Source organism: Cucurbita pepo, chromosome 16, assembly GCF_057944985.1.
Source record: "Cucurbita pepo subsp. pepo isolate OVF chromosome 16, ASM5794498v1, whole genome shotgun sequence".
Taxonomy (NCBI): domain Eukaryota; kingdom Viridiplantae; phylum Streptophyta; class Magnoliopsida; order Cucurbitales; family Cucurbitaceae; genus Cucurbita; species Cucurbita pepo.
In genome coordinates, this window is record NC_141813.1 from 1,988,391 (window position 1) to 2,013,617 (window position 25,227).

At 38.7% G+C, this 25,227-nt stretch overlaps 3 protein-coding genes across 3 annotated transcripts; 2 read left to right on the forward strand and 1 right to left on the reverse strand.

Moving 5' to 3' along the window:
• Positions 1-10,256: 10,256 nt before the first annotated feature.
• Positions 10,257-13,723, forward strand: LOC111777529 (protein SUPPRESSOR OF GENE SILENCING 3). The gene is made up of 6 exons (XM_023657172.2): positions 10,257-10,409; positions 11,022-12,004; positions 12,139-12,436; positions 12,566-12,810; positions 12,888-13,045; positions 13,394-13,723. The coding sequence occupies exons 2-6, from the start codon at positions 11,033-11,035 to the stop codon at positions 13,623-13,625; spliced, it is 1,905 nt and encodes a 634-aa protein (XP_023512940.2). The 5' UTR covers positions 10,257-10,409; positions 11,022-11,032; the 3' UTR covers positions 13,626-13,723.
• Positions 13,724-15,067: 1,344 nt separating this feature from the next.
• LOC111777324 (uncharacterized) lies at positions 15,068-18,353 on the forward strand. Its single transcript, XM_023656865.2, has 3 exons — positions 15,068-15,294; positions 15,437-15,580; positions 18,013-18,353. The coding sequence occupies exons 1-3, from the start codon at positions 15,112-15,114 to the stop codon at positions 18,154-18,156; spliced, it is 471 nt and encodes a 156-aa protein (XP_023512633.2). The 5' UTR covers positions 15,068-15,111; the 3' UTR covers positions 18,157-18,353.
• On the reverse strand, positions 18,319-24,137 carry CDPK9 (calmodulin-like domain protein kinase 9). Its single transcript, XM_023656864.2, has 7 exons — positions 23,387-24,137; positions 21,623-21,766; positions 21,352-21,504; positions 21,147-21,262; positions 19,743-19,910; positions 19,446-19,670; positions 18,319-18,612 (listed from the first exon to the last, which is right to left on the reverse strand). The coding sequence occupies exons 1-7, from the start codon at positions 23,937-23,939 to the stop codon at positions 18,460-18,462; spliced, it is 1,512 nt and encodes a 503-aa protein (XP_023512632.2). The 5' UTR covers positions 23,940-24,137; the 3' UTR covers positions 18,319-18,459.
• Positions 24,138-25,227: the final 1,090 nt, after the last annotated feature.

Genomic DNA, 25,227 nt, shown 5'->3' on the forward strand with positions numbered 1-25,227 from the left:
AGCAAGAGTCTCAGGAGTTTCATGAGCTTCTGTTGTACCATCACTGTGTGAATTTTCTTGCCACTCAAATTCAACTCCCACTTGCTTCGTAGTCTCAGAGTTTATCTTCTCTCTGTCCTTGTACATGACATTTTCATCAAAGGTCACATCACAGTGTCTTAGGAGCTTAATATTTTTCTCATCCCAAAACCTATACCTGAGCATGTCAGAACCATAGCCTATGAAGTAGCATTTCACAGCCTTAGCATCAAGCTTATCTCTCTTCTCTGGATCAACATGAACATACGCAGTACAGCCAAAGGTTCTCAAGTGAGAGTACTTGAGTTCTTTTCCTGTCCATACTTCTTCGGGCAATTTGAACTTCAAGGGTACTGACGGCCCTCTATTAATCAAATATGCTGCTGTGTTCACAGCATCAGCCCAGAATGTCTTTGGCAATCCAGAATGAATCCTCATGCTTCTTGCTCGCTCATTCAAGGTTCTGTTCATCCTTTCTGCAATACCATTTTGTCTTGCCTTACCGGGAATTGTTCTTATTAATCTAATTCCCTCAGCTGCACAAAATGTTATAAACTCTGATTTGTTGTACTTCTCCTCCATTGTCAGACCTCAGGCATTTGATCTTCAAGCCGGTCTGATTTTCAACTTCAGCTTTCCACTTCTTGAAGGTGGTAAACACATCTGACTTGTGTTTCAGAAAGTAAACCCATACCTTCCTGCTGAAGTCCTCGATGAAGGTGACGTAGTACCTTGATCCACCAAGTGATGGAACTGGAGATGATCCCCAGACGTCTGTATGGACCATTTCCAACCGCACTTTCTTCGGTTCTCTGGCAGCCTTTGTGAAACTAACTCGTTTCTGTTTGCCCATAACGCAGCTCTCACAAAGACCCATATCAACAGATTTTAAGCCTTCTAAAGCTCCTTTCGCAGTCAGCATCTTCATTCCTTTGACGCTCATATGTCCAAGTCTATTGTGCCATAGACTTGAATTGGAAGCACTCTCAGCAGCAGCAGTCATGTTTATACACTCTGCAGTAGTGTATAAGGTTCCGGATTTTGTGCCACGCGCAACAACCATGGCGCCCTTCACAATCTTCCAGGAACTCTTTCCAAACTCTGCTGCATAGCCTGTGCTATCCAACTGACCAATAGAGATCAGGTTCTTCTTGAGACTAGGAATGTATCTGACATCTTGTAATGTCCATTGATTTCCTGCTGGAGTTTGTATGGAGACATCTCCCTTTCCTTCAATCTCCAAGGTTTTATTGTCGGCAAGATACACCTTCCCGAAATTTCCTGATTTGAAATTTCGAAACAATTCCTTACTTGGAGACGAATGGAACGATGCACCTGAATCCAAAATCCAGGATTCAGCTGGGCTATCCACACTAAGGATTAAAACGTCCTCAGCATCTTCTGTTGTGTATATAGAATCATCATCATCTTCAGATTTATGATTCTGCTTCTTCTTTAGCTTTGTACAATCTGTCCGAAAGTGTTCTTTTCCCCCACAGCTCCAACACGTTACGTTGGGTTTGTTTGGAGATTTTCCCCGGTTCTTTGATTTTGAACGCCCATGTTTGTTTGAGCTCTTTGATTTGCTTCTTCCCCTTCGATCAACACTGAGAGCATTGCCTGATGAATCTCCAGTTTCTCGTTTGCGAATACTTTCACTGAGAACTACATCTCGAATTTCATCAAACTTCAGTTTATCAGATCCTCGGGAACTGCTGATTGCGGCAACAACAGTATCCCATGACTCGGGTAAGGATGACATCAAAATCAACGCTTTAATTTCATCTTCGAAATTAATTTCCACCGAACCCAGTTGACTTATGATCATATTGAATTCATTTATATGATCCGCAACACGTCCACCTTCAGACATCTGTAGATTGAACAATCTACGCATCAAATACACCTTGTTCATAGCCGACGGTTTTTCATACATATTTGACAGCGCCTTCATCAGATCTGACGTTGTCTTCTCCTTGATGATGTTAAACGCCACGTTTCTGGATAGCGTCAACCGGATCATTCCTAAGGCTTGTCGATCCTTGAGCTTCCACTGTTCCGTGGTCATGGTATCCGGCTTCACCCCCAACAGAGGTTCGTGAAGATCTTTCTGGTACAGATAATCTTCAATCTGCATCTTCCAGAAACCGAAATCGGATCCATCGAACTTCTCAATTCCAATCTTTGAACTTTCCATCTTCACAGATCGTGGTGAATTTTGCCTGGCTCTGACTTCCGCCTGGCTCTGACACCGCCTGGCTCTGATACCAGTTGTTAGGATCGCACAACAACGCACACGCTCGATCTAGATGAACACAAAGAAAAAAAGGATAGAGAAAAGTTGCAAGGAGAACTCTGGCTAAAAGGATTTTGTATTGATGACTTCAGGTATGTACAACAAGAGAGAGTACAGAGAATAGAAAAGTACATTTTCAAAGCTCTACCGGACCAGATATATATATATGGTATAGTTTACTATATATAGCTTTACCAGATTTAGCCATCTACTATATATAGCTATTTACCATATATAGCTTTACCGGATATAGCTTTACTAAATATAGCTTTACCGGATATAACCGTTGACCAAGCTATAAATAAGTATCAGGCTCCATAAGCCTAACAGGTTTCACGTCCCGCTCAAACGAATTTATGATGTTGTGACCTTGCTCAGGAGGCCCAGAGTCGTTTCCATACTCACTAGGGGCACCCATCATGAGTCAACCACCTGTGTAGTCCTAAGTCCTTCTTAGGACTGGTTTCTGAATTGCAGCCTCAGCCTTCGTCCCATTTCTACACTCGATAGAATCACTTACCTTAACTACCAGTGTAGTTCAAGTCTCTTCTCAAGACCAACTTACGAAATTGCTCCCTTAGCCTCGACCAGTTCTACACTCAATAGAAGTACTCGTCTAGAGCTAACTACCTATGTAGTCCCAAGTCCCTCCTTAATATCAATTTACGGAATCACGGTCTCACCCTTGACAACCTCTACACTCAATAGTAACTTAAGTGGCCTAAGAGGTTATAGTGACACCATTCACACTACTATTGAGCTCGTTAGCCTTATTTATTCGTCATTATTGTGGAGGTTTACTAGGTTAATAGGGGTGTCTAGGTGGTTTAACCTCATCTCAATCTCCAAAACACTCGGGACTAGCTTCGAAGGGCTAATCTAAATTCTAGAAGCACTCAAGTTTAGACCTTTGACCGCCAGTCACAATCCTAGGATGCTCGATCTACTGGAAATATACTAACCTAGGTCAATGTGAAAACCGCGCTAGCTCTAGCACCCTAGTCTTAACGTAGTACATTCTTGCATGCTTATTAAAGGAGATATTCCTATCAATCACCTAAAGCACAGAAACACATCCTCTAAACGTTCATGCAACCTCAATGTGGATATAAAGTTCATCAATTATCTGGAATACAGATCACAATATCTCTTCTTTCATTCTAGCTCAATGGAAAACGTTCATGCAAGTTCGAGCTCCTTCTTCTCAATCTCACAGTTTCACTCCCCTCCCTTACTTCACAGTCAAGTAATTTAATTGTCTAAACCGGTCGGTAAAGCATCTTTGATGTATGCAGACCCATCGAATTTTTCGAAGAGTAGATATATAATTGGTATATAAGTTAAGGAAATAAATTACTTGTATGACTAATAATTTCTTAATATTGAAAAATGTTTCCGATGTGATTTAGTCTATCACTATTTATTATGATAACAGTGATGTAATGACGGAATCATATTGATATAGAAAAAATATCATGATAGTTGCTAACATTATTGTAATGCCAATCGTTTTGATCTATATAAAACGGTTCTTCAAGTTAAAGTGTTTGAGGATCATTTAGAATGTCTCAATTTATGAGACATGTCTCAATTTCTACAAGGTAAATGGGAGAACATGTTGGGTATAATTCAGCATTCATCGTCATCCGTGTAGGGCCGCTTTACCCTTACCTGAAAAATATAAGGGTAGCACGTGACTTGAGTATTTTAAAAAAATTCAGTAAATCACCCCACTATTGATATTAGTAATGCAATCACACACATAAAAATATGGCACCTATCCTTTAAAACTGTAACATAGCCTTGGACTCTTTCAAGTTTCGGGCAGGGTTGGATGTGTGGTACTTCCCCACATATGGTCCACGCACGTGTACATGGACCCACCAGGTGGGCTCGTATACGTACCCCCTAGATCTGGCTTGGTCGGGCATAATACATTACACACCGTCAAACGCCACAGAAAAGGAAAGACACATGATATCATGACGAATATAAATATCAGAGGTACTCATCCGTACTAACATAACAAATGGGGAAGTATCTCGATGCACATGACATGTATACATGCATGAGGTCCCCATGATTTACATTCATAGCATAACATTAACATCATTCCATTTCTCCTTTCATCCATGACTTATTACATATATGCATCATGTATACATGGCAATCATCACATAATCCATCACATAGCTTTACATGACAAGACATAACATGACATACATAACATTTTGTTTCGTTCACATCATTGCGTAATGGATATCACATGTATATATAGCATAGCATAACATCATGTTTAAGGTCTTGAAAACATCTCAGAATTCTCATAAGGGTATTTTGGACATTTACCACTCCAAATCTTTGTTTAAATTCTCAACATATTCCAATGTCCTTGTAACTTTGTATAATCCCTTTAAACCATGAAATAATGCTCCTCATCAAATTTAATGCCATTTTGAGATAATTTTGGTCATAAGCCAGCGGTACATAACTATAGGGGCATTTTAGTCATTTTACACCTATCTTTGTAATCCTCGTGGATCCTCCCCCAAGTCCATCTTAAATCATGGTTTCCTAAATTTAAGACATCTTGACAATCTCATACAGTAGTCCGTATATAGTGTTTTAACTTTTACAGTGTTAGCTAATAATTATTGTTAGGTTATGGAGCCTGCTGCTTATTTATAGCTTAGTCAACGGTTATACGCAGTAAAGCTATATTTGGTAAATGACATATAAAGTAAAATGTCATAAATAGAAAATAGCTATGTATAGTAAAAAGCTATATGTGGTAGAGCTATATGTGGGAGATAGTTATTATATCTGGTAAAGCTATATATAGTAAGCTAAACTATATATATATCCCCTAAGGCAGAGCTTTGAAAATGTACTTTCTATATTCTCTGTATTCTCTGTATTCTCTCTTACGTACATATATGTAGTCATCAATACAAAACTTTTAGCCAATATATTTTCTTGCATTTTCTCTATCATGTTCTTTGTGTTCATCTAGATCGAGTGTGTACGTTGTTGTGCGATCCTAACAACTGGTATCAGAGTTAAGTAGAAGTCACCACGATTTGTGAAGATGGAAAGTTCAAAGATTGGAATTGAGAAGTTCAATGGATCCGATTTCGGGTTCTGGAAAATGCAGATTGAAGATTATCTGTATCAGAAAGGTCTTCACGAACCCCTGTTGGGGGTGAAGCCGGATACCATGACCACGGAACAGTGGAAGCTCAAGGATCGACAAGCCTTAGGGCTGATCCAGTTAACGCTATCCAAAAATGTGGCGTTCAACATCATTAAGGAGAAGACAACGTCAGATCTATTGAAGGCGTTGTTGAATATGTACGAAAAACCGTCGGCTAAACAAGGTGTATTTGATGCAGAGATTGTTCAATCTACAGATGTCAGAAGGTGGATCTGTTGTTGATCATATAAATGGATTCAATATGATCGTAAGTCAACTGAGTTCGGTGGAAATTAATTTTGATGATGAAATTAAAGCATTGATTTTGATGTCATCTTTACCCGAGTCGTGGGATACTATTGTTGCCGCAATCAGCAGTTCCCGAGGATCTGATAAACTGAAGTTTGATGAAATTTGAGATGTAGTTCTCAGCGAAAGTATTCGCAAACGAGAAATTGGAAATTCATCTGGTAGTGTTCTCAGTGTTGACCAACGGGGAAGAAGTAAACCAAAGGGCCCAAACAAAGGGCGATCAAAATCAAAGAACCGAGAAAAATCTTCAAATAGACCAAACGTAACGTGTTGGAATTGTGGAGAAAAAAATCACTTTCGGACAGATTGTACAAGACCAAAGAGGAAGCAGAATCACAAATCTGGAGATGATGATGATTCTATAAATTCAGCAGAAGACATTGGGGATGCTCTAATCCTCAGCGTGGACAGTTCGATTGAATCTTGGATTTTGCATTCAGGTACATCTTTTCATTCGTCTCCAAATAAAGAGTTGTTCCGAAATTTCAAGTTTGGAAATTTCGAGAAGGTGTATCTTGCCGACAACAAAGATTTGGAGATTAAAGCCAAAGGGGATGTCTGCATAAAAACTCTAGCAGGAAATCAATGGACATTAAAGAATGTTAGATATATTCCTGGTCTCAAGAAGAACTTGATCTCTATTGGTCAGTTGGACAATACAGATTATGCAACAAAGTTAGGGAAGAGTTCATGGAAGATTATGAAGGGTGCTATGGTGGTAGCACGTGGCATAAACTTTGGAACTTTATACACCACTGCAGGGTGTATAAACATGACTGCTGTTGCTGAGAGTGCTTCAAATTCAAGTCTATGGCACAATAGACTTGGACCTATGAGCATGAAAGGAATGAAGAAGCTGGCTGCGAAAGAAGTTTTAGAAGGTCTGAAATATGTGTGATGTGGGTCCTTGTGAGAACTGTGTTATGAGCAAGCATAAACGAGTTAGCTTCACAAGGACTTTCAGAGAATTGAAGAAAGTGCGGTTGGAAATGGTCCATATAGATATGGAGCAAGGTTCCAAGACCACGAAGCAAGTTGGAGTTGAGCTTGAGTTGCAGGAAAACTCACTTAGTGATGTTGCAGCAGATACTCATGAAACTTCTGAGACTACTGCTGAGGAACCAGATGTGGTGCAAGGTTCCAAGACCACGAAGCAAGTGAGAGTTGAGCTTGAGTTGTAGGGAAACTCACCTAGTGATGTTGTAGCAGATACTCATGAAACTCCTGAGACTACTACTGAGGAACTAGATGTGAAGCAAGGTTTTAAGACCATGGAGCAAGTGAGAGTTGAGCTTGAGTTGCAAGGAAACTCACCTAGTGATGTTGTAGCAGATACTCATGAAACTCCTAAGACTACTGTTGAGGAACTAGATATGAAGCAAGGTTTTAAGACCATGGAGCAAGTGAGAGTTGAGCTTGAGTTGCAGGAAAACTCACCTAGTGATGTTGTAGCAGATACTCATGAAACTCCTGAGACTACTGCTGAGGACCCATATGTGGAGCAAGGTTTCAAGACCACGGAGCAAGTGAAAGTTGAGCTTAAGTTGTAGGGAAACTCACCTAGTGATGTTGTAGCAGATACTCATGAAACTCTTGAGACTACGGCTGAGGAACCAGATGTGGAGCAAGGTTCTAAGACAACAAAACAAGTGGGGGTTGAGGTTGAGTTGCGGAAAAAATCACCCAGTGATGTTGTAGCAGATACTCAAGAAACTCTTGAGACTGTTGCAGAGGAACTAGCGGTAGAGCAAGTGACACCTAAACCGGTGTTGAGAAGATCATCCAATACTATCAGAGTATCAAATATGTATGTACCTTCATTACACTATCTGTACTGTGAAAGGGAACCAGAGCCCTTTGATGAGGCCCTACAGTTGGAGGATACAACCAAGTAGGAGCAAGCAATGGGAGATGTCTAGTTGTACTGAGGCTGAGTACGTGGCAATAACTGAAGCTGAAAAGGAGACAATATGGATGCATCTGGAAGAATTTGGCAAGAAGCAGCACGAAAAGATTTTTTATAAAGATAGTCAGAGTGTCATACAGTTGGTGAAGAACCCGACCTATCATTTAAAGATAAAACACGGAAGGCGATACCATTTCACTTGCAGGTTAGTGGAAGATGGTGATGTGTTTTGAGAAGATAGAGAGTGCAAAGAATCCAGCAAACATGTTGACAGAATGTGTTCATGTTGGAATATTTAGGTTGTGTAAAGCCTCAATTGGTATGATGCCGTGAAAATGCTCATGGTCATTTGAGAATGAAATTCTTGGTTGATTAGATCAGTATCCAAGTGGGAGAATTGTTAGGTTATGGAGTCGGCTCCTTATTTATAGTTTAGTCAATGGTTATATATAGTAAAACTATATTTGGTAAATGACATATAAAGTAAAATGTCATAAATAGTAAATAACTATGTATAGTAAAAGAATATACGTAGATAGTTATATATAGTAGATGATTATATCTGGTAAATCTATATATAGTAAGCTAAACCATATATATATCCTCTCGGTACAACTTTGAAAATGTACATTCTATATTCTCTGTGTTACGGTACATATATGTAGTCATCAGTACAAAACTTTTAGCCAATATTCTCCTTCCATTTTCTCTATCCTGTTCTTTGTGTTCATCTAGATCAAGTGTGTGCATTGTTGTGTGATCCTAACAATTATATATATATATATATATATTTGTTCATACTAATTCTTTAATTTCATATTTACAAACTTCGTAGTGACGAAATTTTTTTTCGACATTCGTCACTACTACTTCTAATATCTATAGTAGACTATAAGATATTTTCGTCTACTAAGCTTCCTTGGTAATTTTTATATCATTGGTATATATGGATACAAGTTCTGTGGTCGAAATGTTCAGATTAATATTTAATATAATTTATATATTCATTATATAAAAGAAAAATATTTATAATTGGAAGGATTCAAATTAATATTTTTGTTATAATTAAAACGAATAGACTCGACTTTCTTAACTCAGTTTAACTACAATTGGGTTGATTGACTCGTTTTCGAACGTTCCAGAAGCATTTTGACTCGATTGATTACAGAAAATGTTATATCATCGTGTAACATGATAATAAAGGGACAAGGATAGTACAATGAAGTCCCCTCGATCATCCGACTTGTGAAATGTCGATAATGCCATCTCCCCCATCATTAGATCCAGCGTTGAGCGAGGGTAAATGGGTAATTGCATGGGGGAATTATTAGCAACCCCTAAGAGACAAAACTCAAAAAAGGATTGTAGCAGTGAAAGCCACACGTAACCGTTTCATAGTTTTGCATTATCTAAATTACCAATTTACCCTTCTCCCACACCCTAATCTACCAAATTCTTTTCTTGCAACTCCCAGGGTCAAAAACGTCCTTAAAATTTTTGTTTAAATTTTATTTTTTTTATTAATTAAATAATTTTTTATTAAGAGGAGAAAAATGGGATAATGAGTCAACAAAATAATCAAAATTATTATTAAAAATTAAATAATTAATCACGGGACTTTAGGCCATAAATTCCAGCCGTACCATGTATGATAAACATGTAAGCACGTCTCATAGAAATTCATGTCACGATGAGTATAAAAGTACCATGTGCACTATGATACTGAACCATAAGTTTAAATGTGGGACCTCATGGATGTTATATCTCACACGAGAATAAACTTCTCCAGTATGTTACGTACGGATGCGTACATCACGAAAGAAACAATCATGAAAAGTAGGTCCCACCAGTCACGAACCATGTTGCATATGACTGCATTTTTTTTACTTCAATAATGGGATCACTTGCCAAGTATCTTCAGATACGCATTCTATGTCGAACAATTTTTTCAAGTAAACGTAAATGCCCGTGTACGGATAATAGCGTCAACAGAGGAGACCATGAAATTGGATGATTGCAATAATTTATTTACAAAATCATTAATTAATTAATTCACAATATCTTAATTACAATTAATTAATTTTCAATAATTATATTTGTTTATTTATTTATTGGGACAAATTTTGATTAGCACATACAATTGGTTCAAATTAAAATTGTAATTAATAATAAAAAATTATAATTAATAAAAATTAATTAAGTAATCTTTTGAATTACTTTTATTATTTTATTAATAAATTATTATAATTATATAAGATTTATAAATATATATCTCATTAATTATAATTTAAAAATATTAATTGTACTAAATATTTATAAATGATAGGATTATTAAGAAATAAACTTAAAATTTAATTAATTAAAATTATTTTAATAATTTAACTTTAACAAAAATATTATCTAAAATTAATTAATAATAAATGGTAAATATTACAATCTAGTCCCGATTTATGCGTTGTATTTAATAATTAATTAGAGTCCGGACCCGTAAGAGACGAGTTTAAAAGCGTCGCTGTTCTCGTTTCATTCGGTTCACTCTTGCGGGTCACTGATCAGTCAGTCGCTCTCGCTTATCTATGCGCCATTTCTGGAGACGAACTTTCCATTGGCACGAATCTTTCTTCTCAACTCCATTTTTTCCGGCATTGGATTCCGTTTCCGGCGACGATCTTCAAGATCTTAGTGTACTCTCTCTCTTTCTCTCTCGCTCGTGCATGGTTTGGGATTTTTCTGCTATGGTTTCGGTTTCTTGGTTATCTTGATCATGGAAGTATCTGGCATTTCAATGTTAATGTGGATTTCTTTGGAGTCTAGTGTGTTTCGATTAGATTTCTTTAGAACCTGAGGCGGAAGAGAGCAAAATCTTGTACGTTGCGGAAGTCTGTATGTGATTTTTGTGTTGTTCTGAGAATTTTATCTCGTTGTACGAGCTGCATGGCTTTCGATTCTTGCATCATATTCTCTATTTGTTTTGTTTTCCGTCGTTTTATGTCTCTGATAATGGATTACCTCTCCCTGTTCTACATTAACATTGGAAATCCGAAATGCATTTTGCTCGACATTTATTATTCAAATTATTCAACTCTAAAATCCTTGTCCTCTAGCGTTTTCAACACCAGAATGTGTTCATGTTTCGGGATGTTTATCGTTCTTTGTTTGTTTTGTCTGATTTGATATCTGCTTCGTCTTATTATGGCTGGAGGATTTGTTTTGGGTCAAGGATCGCGTAGTTTCCAATGTGTATTTTGCTCTCGCTTCTTTTATAAACTTTAGTTATTTATATATATAATGAGCAGGTTATTTAAAAATGAGTTCAACCAGAGGGCGTGGGAAGCCTTCGAGCTCAGGCACCAACAGTGAGAAGTCACCCAAGGAGAGCAATGCTTCTGGAATTTCTACCACTACGCTGGGCCATTTGAGTCAGGGTGTTGTGGATGTTAGCCTGGAATCAGGTCACGCAGATGGCGATTGGGAAGTTTATGCCAAAAAGTCCAGGAACAAAGCTGGGACCAATGCAAATAAACAATGGGGTGCCCAGAATTTCAGTCCTAAATCAACAGATATGGTTCAAACGTCAGGCACACTTAATGGTGGTGGGCGAGGAAAGGCATCTGGTAAGAATTGGCAACCTCAACACCCTGATGCAAGGATAATGGCTACACCAGCATTAATACGCCCTCCCCTGGAGCATGGCTGGAATTGGCGCTCTAGGGCAGGTTCCAGTCAAAGTAGGGTGTTGGAAGATGCCCAACATGAAGAGGAATTTAACTCAAACTCATATCCAAGTAACGAGAATGAAGAAAATGACAATGTTGATGAATCCGATGATGATCTGGAGGATAGTGATGATGATTTCGTAAGTGACGACTGTGATTCTGACGCAAGTCAAAAGAGCTATGAGACTCGAAAGAAGAGTAGATGGTTTAAGAAATTCTTTGAGATTTTGGATCGTTTGACTGTTGATGAGATTAGTGATCCTGCTAGGCAGTGGCATTGTCCAGCATGCCAAGGAGGCCCTGGTGCCATTGACTGGTATCGTGGCCTGCAACCCTTGATGGCACATGCCAGAACGAAAGGATGTAGAAGGGTGAAGCTGCACAGAGAGCTAGCAGCACTGTTGGAGGAGGATTTGCGGTGTAAAGGAGCATCCATTATTCCTGCTGGTGAACAATTTGGCAAATGGGAAGGTCTGAAAAATGAAGACAAAGATCATGAGATTGTGTGGCCTCCTATGGTTGTTATTATGAATACAAAGCTTGAGCAGGATGAAAATGACAGGGTAAGTTTTCAATTCAGCTGCTTGAAAAGTGGACAGATTGGTCTATTATGTTTGTATTTTTGTAATGCAATTGTGTTCTTATATGCATATTTGATGTCTGACTGAATTATACTTTCCTGTTGGGATGATGGCAGTGGATTGGCATGGGAAATCAGGAACTCCTTGAATACTTCAGTCCATATGTTCCTGTCAAGGCACGACATTCGTATGGCCCGCAGGGGCATCGTGGGATGAGTGTTTTAATTTTTGAGCCCTCAGCAAAGGGTTATTTAGATGCTGAACGCTTGCATAAGCATTTCATTGAACAAAGAACAGGTAGAGATGCTTGGGATCGTAAGGGGAGGATTCTGTTTTATCCTGGTGGGAAGCGCCAACTCTATGGTTTCATGCCTCTAAAAGAAGACCTCGACCTTTTTAACCATCACATGCAAGGTTTCATCACTCTCTCATCTTTGTTGGTGTCTGACATGTATCTAACTTTATATCCTTTTCATGGAATATGCCATTATGATTATGATGTGAAGTTTTATTTTCTTTATGATATTTAAAACTATGAAATAGGTAAATCTAAGATGAAATTTGAGATGAAATCATACCAAGAGATGGTCGTTGATCAGATAAGGAAAATGAGCGAGGACAACCAGAAGCTTAGCTGGTTGAAGAACAGGGTGGTAAAAGAACGAAGTAAGGTTAAGGCCTATGAAGAATCTCTTGGTAAAGTGTGTGAAAAGCTTAGGAAAACCAAGGAAGAGAATAGAATTGTTAGACAAAGAACCCTTATGCAACACAGAGAGACTAAAGAAGAGGTATGCCTTTTCAACTGGAAGTTTTAGAGATTAATGATGTCACTTAGTAATCAATTTACCCCCTTTTTGTTTTGAAGATGCAATTGCAAGAACAATTTTTCAATGATCAAATCAAACTATTGCACGAAATGAGGGACGAAAAGGAAGAGAATTTTGAAAGGTTGCAGCAGGAGGAACGTGAGAAGATGAAACAAACTGATGGAAGCCATTCAAATACACATAATTATAGAAACAGGTAATTGAGATATGTTGTTTGTCTAAATCTGTGGTAAGTCATTCATACAACGGCGGATATTGGGAAAACGATGCTGCGACATGTTACAAATTTCTCGTAGTTTTACTTAATACTGTTTCGGTAACATCCCAAGCTCATCACTAGTAGATATTGTCCTCTTTGGGTTTCCCTTTCGTGCTTTCCCTCAAGGTTTTTAAAACGTGTCTGGCATGGAGAGGTTTTCACACCTTTATAAAGAATGTTTTGTTCTCCTCTCCAACGGATGTGGGATCTCACAATTCACCCCCTGACACTCGTTCTCTTCTCTAATCGATGTGGGATCTCACAGTTTCATTTTTTTTTGCTTAGGGCGGAGGACGTTGCAAGGTTCATAAAGTTTCAAGAGAAGGAGATAGAAGACTTTGTAGCAGAAAGGGAGGAGCTGATAAAAGCTCATGAGGAACGGATGGCAGCAATGAAACGAAGACATTGGAACGAAGAAGTTGAGCTCGAGAAAGGATTCAATGCAGAACTAGCTCGGCTGATGGAAAAGTATTCCCCTCAGAGTTCAAAAGATGCAGAAGCGCCACAGTCGAGCTGAGGGTCGAGTCGAGACCACAGCAAAGGTAAGCAAATGGAGTATTGCAATCCATTTTATGTTCTCTAACGTTGATACAGGAAGGATAACAAAAAAAACAATGATATAGGAAAGTTGCAAATTTTCATATTCATTTCTTGATTTGAGGTGTAACTAATTGTTTAGTCTTTCACTAAATGCCTTATTTAAAAATATATTTCAATTCATAGTATGTTTCTAAAAAATTAGAGTTAGGCCATGAAAAAAGTTGGCAAAAGTAATGCTAGAACTGACACAATGTTAATAGTCTTCATTAAACACCATTGTTTCCTGTTTGACCAAATTATATGGGCTGCAAACTACATGATAGGGTTCACTAAAGTGAGTGTTGTTTGGTCGACCCATATCGATAGATATTGATAGCTCTTCGTACAAGTTGAATGACGACCTATTGAGTTTTGTCCTAGTTATTTGAATTTTATAAGGGCGAGGTTGATAAGAAATCATCCCAAAGTGGATTACTTTATTATATATTTGTTTGAGATTTGAATCATTCTACAAATCATTCTACGAAGTTACATATTGGCTTAAAATGCTCTTTTAAATGCTCTTTTAACTATATTTTACGAATTGTAATTTTTAAATTTTTTTTAATGACTATAATAGCCTCGGTGTAAATAAATAGATATCATTAAAATAAATAAAGTCTTAAAATACATGAACGGCAATAATTAGAACTTTTTTTTCACATCTTTTTTAATTAATTTATTTTTTTACATCTTTTTTAATTTATTATTATTATTATTTTTTACATGATTGATGTCTTGATTCATATTAAAGGTGACGGTGTTTGGTGGTTGGCAAACTTATCAATTAATATTGGATGCAAGCCTGATTCCATTATGAACGGAAATAGATTATAAAATTGTATAGAAACTCGTAGGGATCAAGATCATGATTACAACAAAATTGAACCCTAGTTAATAATATCAAGCATACGTCGAGTTAAAAAAATATTAGTTAGGGTATGCACGAGTTGGGTTGGGTTAGAAAAGTCTTTTTAGATAAATCTAAAATTTAAAATTGGTTGGGTTGGCTAATCGAATAAATTGAATAGAGTTCACAACTTAATCCTACTCTCTATTTTATGGTAGGGTTAGGTTGCGTTGGTCGAGTTGGCTATTCTAGTGAGCTGAATAGAGCTCACAACTGAGCCCAAGAACCATTTTAAAATAGAGTTAGGTTTGGTGTGAACTCAATTTTAATTTTTTCACCAATGCGAACTCACTCCGAAAAAAAAAAAAAATTGGGATCGTTGGATTATACAATTGAGATTTATTTATTTTAAAGAAAAAATTTGACGAAAAGATTAGATTATTTATTGCATACTTTGATTAAATGATTTTCCATAAATTGTTACTTTTTAATTTAATTAATAAATATTAAATATAAAAACTCATTCTCGGAGTTTGGGAAATTTCGGAAATGAGATAATCTTACAGAGTGAGCGATGGAGAAGACGAAGAGATACCTGGAGAAGCATGATGATGATGATGATGATCGGAAGCTTGCGTCCACCATTGATGCCCTTCCTTTCAGATTTTACGAAAACTTTGTGATGACTGATCTTCGCGTTGATCTCATCGAACCTGGTCGGATCGTTTGCTCTCTCAAAGTCCCCGCTCGTTTGCTCGTATGCTTTTCTTCTTCTTCCTCTTCTTCTTCTTTGTTCATCTGCATGATTCACTTGATAATTAGATTTGTACATGATCTTTTGCCTATTTCTCACTTCAATTCGGATTTCTCTGTTTTCTGCTTGATGTTTCGTTATTAAGAACGAGAATAATTCCTTGCACGGAGGAGCCTCGGCGTCACTCGTCGACTGTATTGGTTCTGTAGCGTTAAAGACTTTGGGCGCTAACACCACTGGAGTCTCCCTTGAAATTAACCTCTCCTATCTGGATGCTGCTTATCTCGACGTGAGTTCCACTTTCCACTTTTTCTACCTTTCACTTTTCCGTTACTGTTGATCACATTACCCGGTCTCTCTAATTTTCATTTTGACCTAATAGCAGATACGGAATTTGAAATTTCTGGTCCAATTACTGTCAATCTGAATTTCAACTCTTAGTAAGAAGCTTAATGTTCAGATTCCTACCCGATGATATATTGCACAATACACATTTTTTCCAGTGATGTAAATAGTGTAAGGATCCCCTCTGCCCTCACTGCCACTGGGAAAAGGGAAAGGAATAGACTAGGTTTTTCTCGTAGAGAGCAATTCATGGGCAAATAGTTGAAGAATCTGAGTTATAAGGGTATGGAAGATTGGATTAAGTGACTTGGAAACACAGAACACAAGACGTGAGGAATGAATTACACGAAAGGAATGTGTGGATTCAGTTAAAGTGAAACTTAACCTGACGCTTAGATTCAGTTTCCCAAGACACAAACGCAAGTTAACAGAAATATATTTGTATATTTTGATATTACTTTTAATTATTGTCGGATTAAAAACTTCAAGCTATTAGAATCAGCTCTCAAGCTATGAAGACAAATAATTCTTCCACTACCACTATTAGCAGAGTTGTCTGAAGTTCTTAGAGCTAGGAATACCTATATTATGACAGGTAAAGACTTCCTTGGATCTTTTAAGAATCATGTTCTTGGATTTTTGATCTGCTACACATAGCTAATCCGGGGCAGATGGTGATTCTAGGCGAGTTTATGGAGAAAAGGAGATGATTTTTTAAGAATTTTAACCAGAAGGTAAAGTTGGAGGATGACTATGATGTCCCACATTGGTTGGGGAGGAGAACCAACCACCATTTATAAGGGTGTGGAAACCTTCCCCTAGCAGACGCGTTTTAAAGTCTTGAGGGGAAGCTCGAAAGGGAAAGCCTAAAGAGAACAATATCTGCTAGCGGTGGATCTATGGCGTTACAAATGATATCAGAGCCAGACATCGGACAATATGTCAGCCTTCTCGCTGTTCCCCGAACGGGGGTAGACACGAGATGGTGTGCTAGTAAGGACGCTGGGTGCCAAAGGAGGGTGTATTTGGGGGTGGTCCTACATCTATTGGAGGAAGGAAAGAGTGCCAGCGAAGACGCTGGGCCTCGATGAGGGGTGGATTGTGATGTCCCACGTTGGTTGGGGAGGAGAACAAACCTCCATTTATAAGGGTGTGTAGAAACCTTCCCCTAGCAGACGCGTTTTAAAGCCTTGAGGGGAAGCCCGAAAGAGAAAGCTCAAAGAGGACAATATTGGCTAGCGAGTGGATCTGGGGGGCGTTAGGGGGCGTTACAATGGCTAATTAAGTACTTAATTGATTAAGTAATTGTATCATATATTAGAAGGCACTATACTGACTGCATTTGTTGTTTTTCCTGTGTTGGCCAGCCATATTTTTGCATGTCTCGATTTTGGTGCTTTCATTTGTTTAATAAACGCTTATTTCTTTGTGTACAAATGGAAATTTTAAGCTTTCATAATCATTTGAGTTTTTGAAATTGTGCTTTTCTTTTCTCAATTTCTTTAGAAAAGATTTGAATTCTAATCTACAAATATAAAAAATATAGACAATTGGATCTAAGAACCCTCATGGAACCCATGAATATGCAAACCCGTGGATCACAAATGCTAAAACTCCAAACTTAAGATGATTTTATCCCAAACGATCGTAACTCTTGGAAGTTCGATCTAATTACCTCATTAAAGAACAATACCTTTTAGATCTAAACATCCAAAAACTCCAAAATGATAAGAAATCACCCCAAGAAAAAAATAATATTTAGATTAAGCTTAATTGAGATTCAAATCACTTTAAAAGTAAGATAAATCATGCCAACAAATTTGAATGATTCTAAACCTGAGATCTAAACTATATAAAATTATAAAGAAACTCAGACCGTAGTTAAAAGAAAGCACAAACCTTAGTTAAGAGAAAGCACAAACCTTAGTTGAAAGAAAGCACAAACCTTGGCAAGTTTGTCTTGCTTCCACTATAGAAATGGTAACCCTGTTATGGTAGCCACGGTAGAAATGTAACTTTAAAATAAATAAAAAATCATGAAATACAGTCATGAAACACGCCATCCACCCATATTTTGTAACCCTCCAAGAATAAATAAAGTTTCGTTCTTCAATGTGACAGTAGTTGGAACTTGAGTTTATCTTGGGATAATTTTGACAACATTTTTCTATATCTTCCTTGAATACGAATGGAATCGAGATGTCTTAGTTTATATTAGCAGATACTGAAATAAAAAAAAACTCATAGCCGAAAATAGTGTTAATAAAACTAATACATAAACGCCTTTAGCGAGCACATCCACCGTCATCAAAATGTGTTATGTAAGGCTTCGTTGCTGTAATAATTCTTATAATCTGTTTTCGTCTACTGTTTTAGGAGGAAATCGAGATCGACGCAAAGGTTTTGCGATTGGGAAAGACCATTGCAGTAATTAATGTTGAATTGAGGAGAAAAGGCAATGGTAAAATTATTGCTCAGGGTCGCCACACCAAGTACCTTGCCATCTCAAGCAAATTGTAGTTATAAACTTGTTTCCACATTAGAGTACCACCAACAATTCCCCTGCTTCATGAACTGACATGGCATCTTACGTTCTATACCTTCATCTGAAAGAACTGTAACGACAATAACCTTTTCCAAGACTTTGTTGCTGATATAATTCTTATAATCTGTTGCTATTGCTGAAATATAATTTCATCTGATGCCTTCTATTTAAATATCTGTTCCTCAAATGAGAATAGCAAGGTAAGGGCGTTTAGTTTTTGTTTTATCGAAACGTTCTTGGAACTAAAATAGGATTCATACAGGTAATATGTAAGCATCTTAGGTAGGATTATCAATAGATTGGTTGTTGGCACTTGTTGACAGGCCGAGAGCTTCTCCTAAATTCATCGGTCCTCTCATCGTCCTCCTTCCAACTCCTCCGTTGCCTTTTCTCATCATTGCTGCAAATTCGCCATAGTCTATACGCCCGTCCTGGCATGAACCCCAAACAGAACCAAAGAAGTTTCATCAATACATAGGAACAGAGATAGTTGATGAACATTTAAACAGATATCAGGGAATACATAGGAACAGAGAGACAATACATAGGAACAGAGAGACAGTTGATGAACATTTAAACAGATATCAGGGAATGCATAGGAACAGAGACAGAATATTTAAACAGATATCAGGGAATACATAGGAACAGAGACAGTTGATGAACATTTGATATCTACAGATATCAGGGGAAAGCAAAAACAATTGACATCAAAATTTAGGGAATCATTATTGATTCATTTGTATAATCGAAAGTAGAGAGGAGAGAAGGAGGGGAAAAATGTGAGATCCCACGTCGTTTAGAAGGGAAAGCTTAAAGAGGACAATATCGGCTAGCAAGGAAAGCCTAAAGAGGATAATATCTGCTAGCGGTGGACTTGGGCTGTTATAAATGGTATTAGAGCCAAACACCGGACAATGTGTCAAGTAGGAGGCTAAGCCCCAAAGGGGTGTGAACACGAGGCAGTGTACCAGAAAGGACGCTGTGTCCCGAAGGGAGTGGATTGTGGGATCCCACATCGATGGGAGAAGGGAACAAGTGCCAACGAGGACACTGGACGCCAAGGGGGTGGGGGAATTGTGAGATCCCACATCGGTTGGGGAGGAGAACGAAACATTCTTTATAAGGGTATGGAAACCTCTCCCTAGTAGACACATTTTAAAATCGTGAAGCTGACAGCAATACGTAGCGAGCTAAAGCGGACAATATCTATTAGTGGTGTGCTTGAGCCGTTACAGAAAATGAGGGAGATGTAAGAGTAACTAACATTGTCTTCGTCGATTTCACTGATCATGTCGTCGAGATGCAGATCGCTCAAGCCAAACTCTTTGCAGGCTAGTTGAAGTTCATCAATGGTTATGAAACCACTACCATCCTTGTCAAAATATGAGAAGGCCGACAACAAGTTCTCTTCCCTTTCTAGTTTATTCAGATGGATTGTAGCCGCAAGAAATTCACCATAGTCGATGGTTCCACTGTTGTCAATGTCTGCCTGCCAAACAAAACATCATCAGTTTGCGTCGAAAGTAAGGATTCATAAGTAGAAGAAAGCTTTATTTCTTACTGCATCCATCAAATCCTTAATCTCCGACTCCATAAGTTCCGAGCCGACTCGTTTCAAGCCTTCTTTTAGTTCGTCGAAGGTTATCGTCCCACTGTTGTCCGTGTCTATCATCTTGAACAACTCTTTCAGACCCCCAATTTCTTCTTCAGAAAGCCTTTCAGCGATTACCTACAATACAATCCGTCATAAGATTTCAAAGTTTAGCTCACCGCTAATAGATATCGTCCACTTTGACCCGTTACATATCGTCATTAGCCTCACAGTTTTAAAACGTGTCTGCTAGGGAGAGGTTTCCACCCTTATAAAGAATGCTTCATTCCTCTCTCCAACCGATGTGGGATCTCACAATCCATCCCCCTTAGGGGCCCAGCGTCCTCACTAGCACACCGCCCGGTGTCTGGCTCTGATACCATTTGAAACAGCCCAACCCCACCGCTAGTAGATATTGTCCACTTTAGCTCGTTACGTATCGTCATCAGGCTCACGGTTTTAAAACGCATATGCTAGGGAAAGGTCTACACACCCTTATAAGGAATGCTTCGTTCCCCTCTCTAATCAATGTGGGATCTCACAATCCACCCCCTCTAGGGGGCCAGCATCCTCGCTGGCACACCGCCCAGTGTCTGACTCTGATACCATTTGTTACAGCCCAACCCCACCACTAACAAATATTGTCTGTTTTGGCTCGTTACATATTGTCATCAGTCTCACAGTTTTAAAACGTGTCTGCTAGGGAGAGGTTTCCACACCCTTATAAGAAATGCTTTGTTCCCCTCTCCAACCGTTGTGAGATCTCACAATCCATCCCCCTTGGGGGTCCAACCTCCTCGCTAGCACACCGCCCGGTGTCTGGCTCAAATATCATTTATAACAGCCCAACCCCACCGCTAGCAGATATTATCCGCTTTGGCCCGTTACGTATCGTCGTCAGCTTCACGGTTTTAAAACTCGTTTGTTAGGGAGAGGTTTCCACACTTTTATAAGGAATGCTTCATTCCCCTCTCTAACCGATATGAGATCTCACAGTCCACCCCCATTGGGGGCCCAGCGTCCCCGCTGGCACACCGCTCGGTGTCTGGCTCTAATACCAATTGTAACAGCCCAATCCCACTGCTTGGCCCATTACGTATCTCCATCAGCCTCACAATTTTAAAACGTGTTTGTTAGGGAGTGGTTTCCACACCCTTATAAGGAATGCTTCGTTCCCCTCCCCAACTGATATGACATCTCACATGTTCAACAATTACCTAGATGCTAAGCACTCTGATATTCAATATCATCATCAACTTTTTGATGATGCCGTAACTAATCATGTTAAAACCTAGCAGATTCGACAAGTGACACGATGTACGTCGTATATCATACGGTTTCAAATTATTCCTTCAGTAGTTTAGAAGAACTTACTCTTAGAGCCATTTTCTTTAGCTTATTCATAGCCGAGAACTGCTTCAACCGTGATAATACCGCCGAGTCGAGAGGTTTATCTGGTGCAACTTTGTCATCTACAATCCATGGATGACCTGATACACAAAGGTTTTGGAACTTATAAACACAACATATCATCCTGACTCGCCAGTCATATAGCTCAATGCTAGGAACCTAAACTTACATAGGACTTCATGAGCAGTGAGCCTTCTCTTTGGATTTCTGTCAAGCATTTTCTGTATAAGATCCTTTGCACTTGCTGAAATGCCAGGCCACGGTTCCGATTCGAAATCCAGTCGTCCTTGTAATATCTGTCGGAAGATCCCTATTTCAGTTTCTGTTGTACAAAGAACGGAGAAAATTATCGGTAACGAAACTATGTCGAAAGCGTTACTCATCCAAAACTTTCCAGGAAATGTCATTTATGCATACACCTAAGGATTTCTAGTAGCTACCTGCCCAAAATGGAGGTACCCCACTTAATAGGATATATAAGATAACCCCTGCACTCCAAACATCAGCTTCCGGTCCATAATGCTTGCGTAACACGTCTGGTGCGACGTAGTATGGACTACCGACCACATCCGAAAACGTTTCCCCTGCAAACAGTTTAAGATCTAAGAACACAGAACGTTCAAGAAAATGTAAAGAATAAGGTTGAGTAGTAGCTTAGCACAGCTACATTATGAATGTTGAATGTACGTTGAGGATCGTTGGGAGAGGAGTCCCATATCGGTTAATTAAGAGATTGATCATGGGCTTATAAGTAAGGAATACATCTCCATTGGTATGAGGCATTTTGGGGAAGCACAAAGCAAACCCATGAGAGCTTATGCTCAAAGTAGACAATATCATACCATTGTGGAGAGTCGTGATTCCTAACCGTGTAGATACAATCCATTGACCTTTTACCTATTTGTTATTATGCACACTACATATTCAATGTCGGGGACCGGCCCAACACGATGATAGAACTTATATGAAATAAGGTAATCTTCCTCATTTTGATACAAATCTTCCTCATTTTGAGTCAACACGTAATTTGTGTTAGGAATCTTGAATCTCTACAATGGTATGATATTATCCACTTCGAGCATAAGCTCTCATGGCTTTGCTTTTAGTTTTCCAAAAGGCATCATATCAATGGAGATGCATTCCTTACTTATAAATCCATGGTCATTCCCTAAATTAGTCAATGTGGGACTCCCTCGTAACAATCCTCTCCTTGAACAAAGTACACCATAGAGCCTCTCCTGAGGCCTATGGAGCCCTCGATCAACCTCCCCTTAATCGAGGCTCAACTCCTCTAGAGTCCTCGAACAAAGTACACTCTTTGTTTGACACTTGAGTCACTTTTGACTACACTTTTGAGGATCCCAACTTCTTTGTTCGACATTTGATGATTCTATTGACATAACCAAGTTAAGGACATGGCTATGACACCATGTGTTAGGAATCACGAATCACCACAATGGTATGATATTATCCACTTCGAGCGTAACCTCTCATGGCTTTACTTTTAGTTTTCCAAAAGGCATCATATCAATGGAGATGATTCCTTACTTATAAATCCATGATCATTCCCTAAATTAGTCAACGTGGGACTCCCTCCCAACAATTCTCAACAATCTTCTCCTCGAACAAAGTACACCATAGAGCCTCTCCGAAGGCCTATGATGCCCTCAAACAACCTCCCCTTAATCGAGACTCGACTCCTCTAGAGTCATCAAACAAAGTACACTCTTTGTTCGACACTTGAGTCACTTTTGACTACATTTTTTAGGATCCCAACTTCTTTGTTCGACATTTGAGGATTCTATTGAAATAGCTAAGTATGTTAGGAATCACGAATCACCACAATGGTATGATATTGTCCACTTTGAGCATAAGCTCTCATGGGTTTGCTTTGGACTTCTCCAAAAACCCTCATACCAATCGAGATGTATTCGTTACTTATAAACCCATGACCATTCCCTTAATTAGCCAATACGAGACTCTCCCAACAATCCTCAACAATTTACTGAAAAGATCGACAGTAAGAGACCTCTATCTTGGCAATGGCTATCGATTTTCGTAGAGAAAAAAAGTGGAAATGGTCGATATAGAACAGATATAGAACAGATCAATGAAGCCTGAAACACTAATTTCATATCCAAAATGCAGAGAAATAGATTTGAGATTTACAGAAGAAAAAATGAACCCAAAAGGGTAAAAGAAACCTGGCTTGTAGAAGACAGAGAGCCCAAAATCAGTAGCCTTAAGAGCAGCATCTTCATCCACACTTAGAAACAGGAAGTTCTCAGGTTTAAGATCTCTATGCATAACTCCAAGCGAATGACAAGACTCCAAAACACTCACAATAACCCCAATAAGCTTAGCCGCCTCACGCTCACTGTAATGACCCTTTTGAACGATCCTATCAAACAGCTCCCCACCCGCACAAAGCTCCATTACCAAATGAACAGAGACCGGATCCTCATAAGTCCCCTTGATCCTAACGATGTTGGGATGTTCAGATAAATGATGCATTATCTGAATCTCCCTCCAAACATCGTCATAGTCCTCTTTGCACAGAAGCTTCCGCTTAGGGATGGTCTTACAGGCGTAGCTGAACCCTGTTTGGTTGTGGGTGCATAGAAAAGTGGTGCCAAATTGGCCTTGGCCGAGCTTCTTGCCAAGGGTGTAGAAATCGGTGAGGGGTTGGGTCCGATAAGGGAGGACCCATGAGGGTTTTGCCGATGGGGGTGGAGTTGCAGAGCTTGATTTACTCATTAATGGCGATCGGATTAGAGGAAATGGGCAAAACGGGGTGGACCCAAACCCTCAAAGAAGCAGATTCCTGGACCAGACTAGACCAAACAAACCAGGCCTCTCTCCCTCCTTCCCTCTTCCTTGTTGAAATAAAATATGGATTGAAAACAGACACACTTTTGGCCTAAGATTCTGTGTATGCTGGTTCAATTCATTATCTCTCTCAATTATTTTTTTTATACATATATAACTTGTAAGACCCGTTCATCGAAAATTCTCTTCACGGGAGTTACCACTGACATCGATTATTTACTTTGGAAACCAGTCATAGAACCAAAACATTTTCATATATGACGAGTAAAACATGTGAAACCAGGATTTTTTACACCACAAAAATAGTTAGGGTAAGTTTTCAACTGGAGAACATGTGTACACAAAATAGACTCAGAAATAGATTTTTTTGTAGTCTCTAGCCAACTCAGGTCTCCTCCTCTGTTGGCTTGCATCATCTATATTTGGAAAGAAAAGTTAAAATAGATTCACTAAAGTCTTTGGGTCACTCCTCTTGTCCTCATTGGTCTGTATCATCTATATCTGGATAGAAAAGTTAAAATAGATTTGCTCTAGTCTTTAGCTCGCCGATCTCATCCTCGGTTGACCTGCATTATCTATATCTGGAAAGAAAAGTTAAAATAGACTCTCGGTTGACCTGCATTATCTATATCTGGAAAGAAAAGTTAAAATAGACTCATTGTAGTCTCTTGCTCGCTGATCTCGTCCTCGGTTGGCCTGCATTATCTATATCTGAAAAAAAAAAAAAAAAAACTTAAAATAGATTCACTGTAGTCTCTAGCTCTCTAATCTTGTCCTTGGTTGGTCTGCATTATCTATATCTGGACAAAAAAAAAAAAAAAAAAAAAAAAAAAAAAAAAAAAAAGATTCACGGTAGTCTTTAGCTCGCTGGTCTCGTCCTCGGTTGGCTTGCATTATCTATATCTGGAAAGAAAAGTTAAAATAGACTCATTGTAGTCTCTAGCTCGCTGATCTCGTCCTCGGTTGACCAGCATCATCTATATCTGAAAAGAAAAGTTAAAATAGATTTCATGTAGTCTCTAGCTCGTCAATCTCGTCATCGGTTGGCCTGCATCATCTATACCTGGAAAGAAAAGTTAAAATAGATTCACTGTAGTCTCTAGCTTGTCGATCTCGTCCACGATTGGCCTACATCATCTATATTTGGAAATAAAAGTTTAGATTCACTGTAGTCTCTAGCTTGCTGATCTCATTATCGGTTGCCCTGCATCATCTA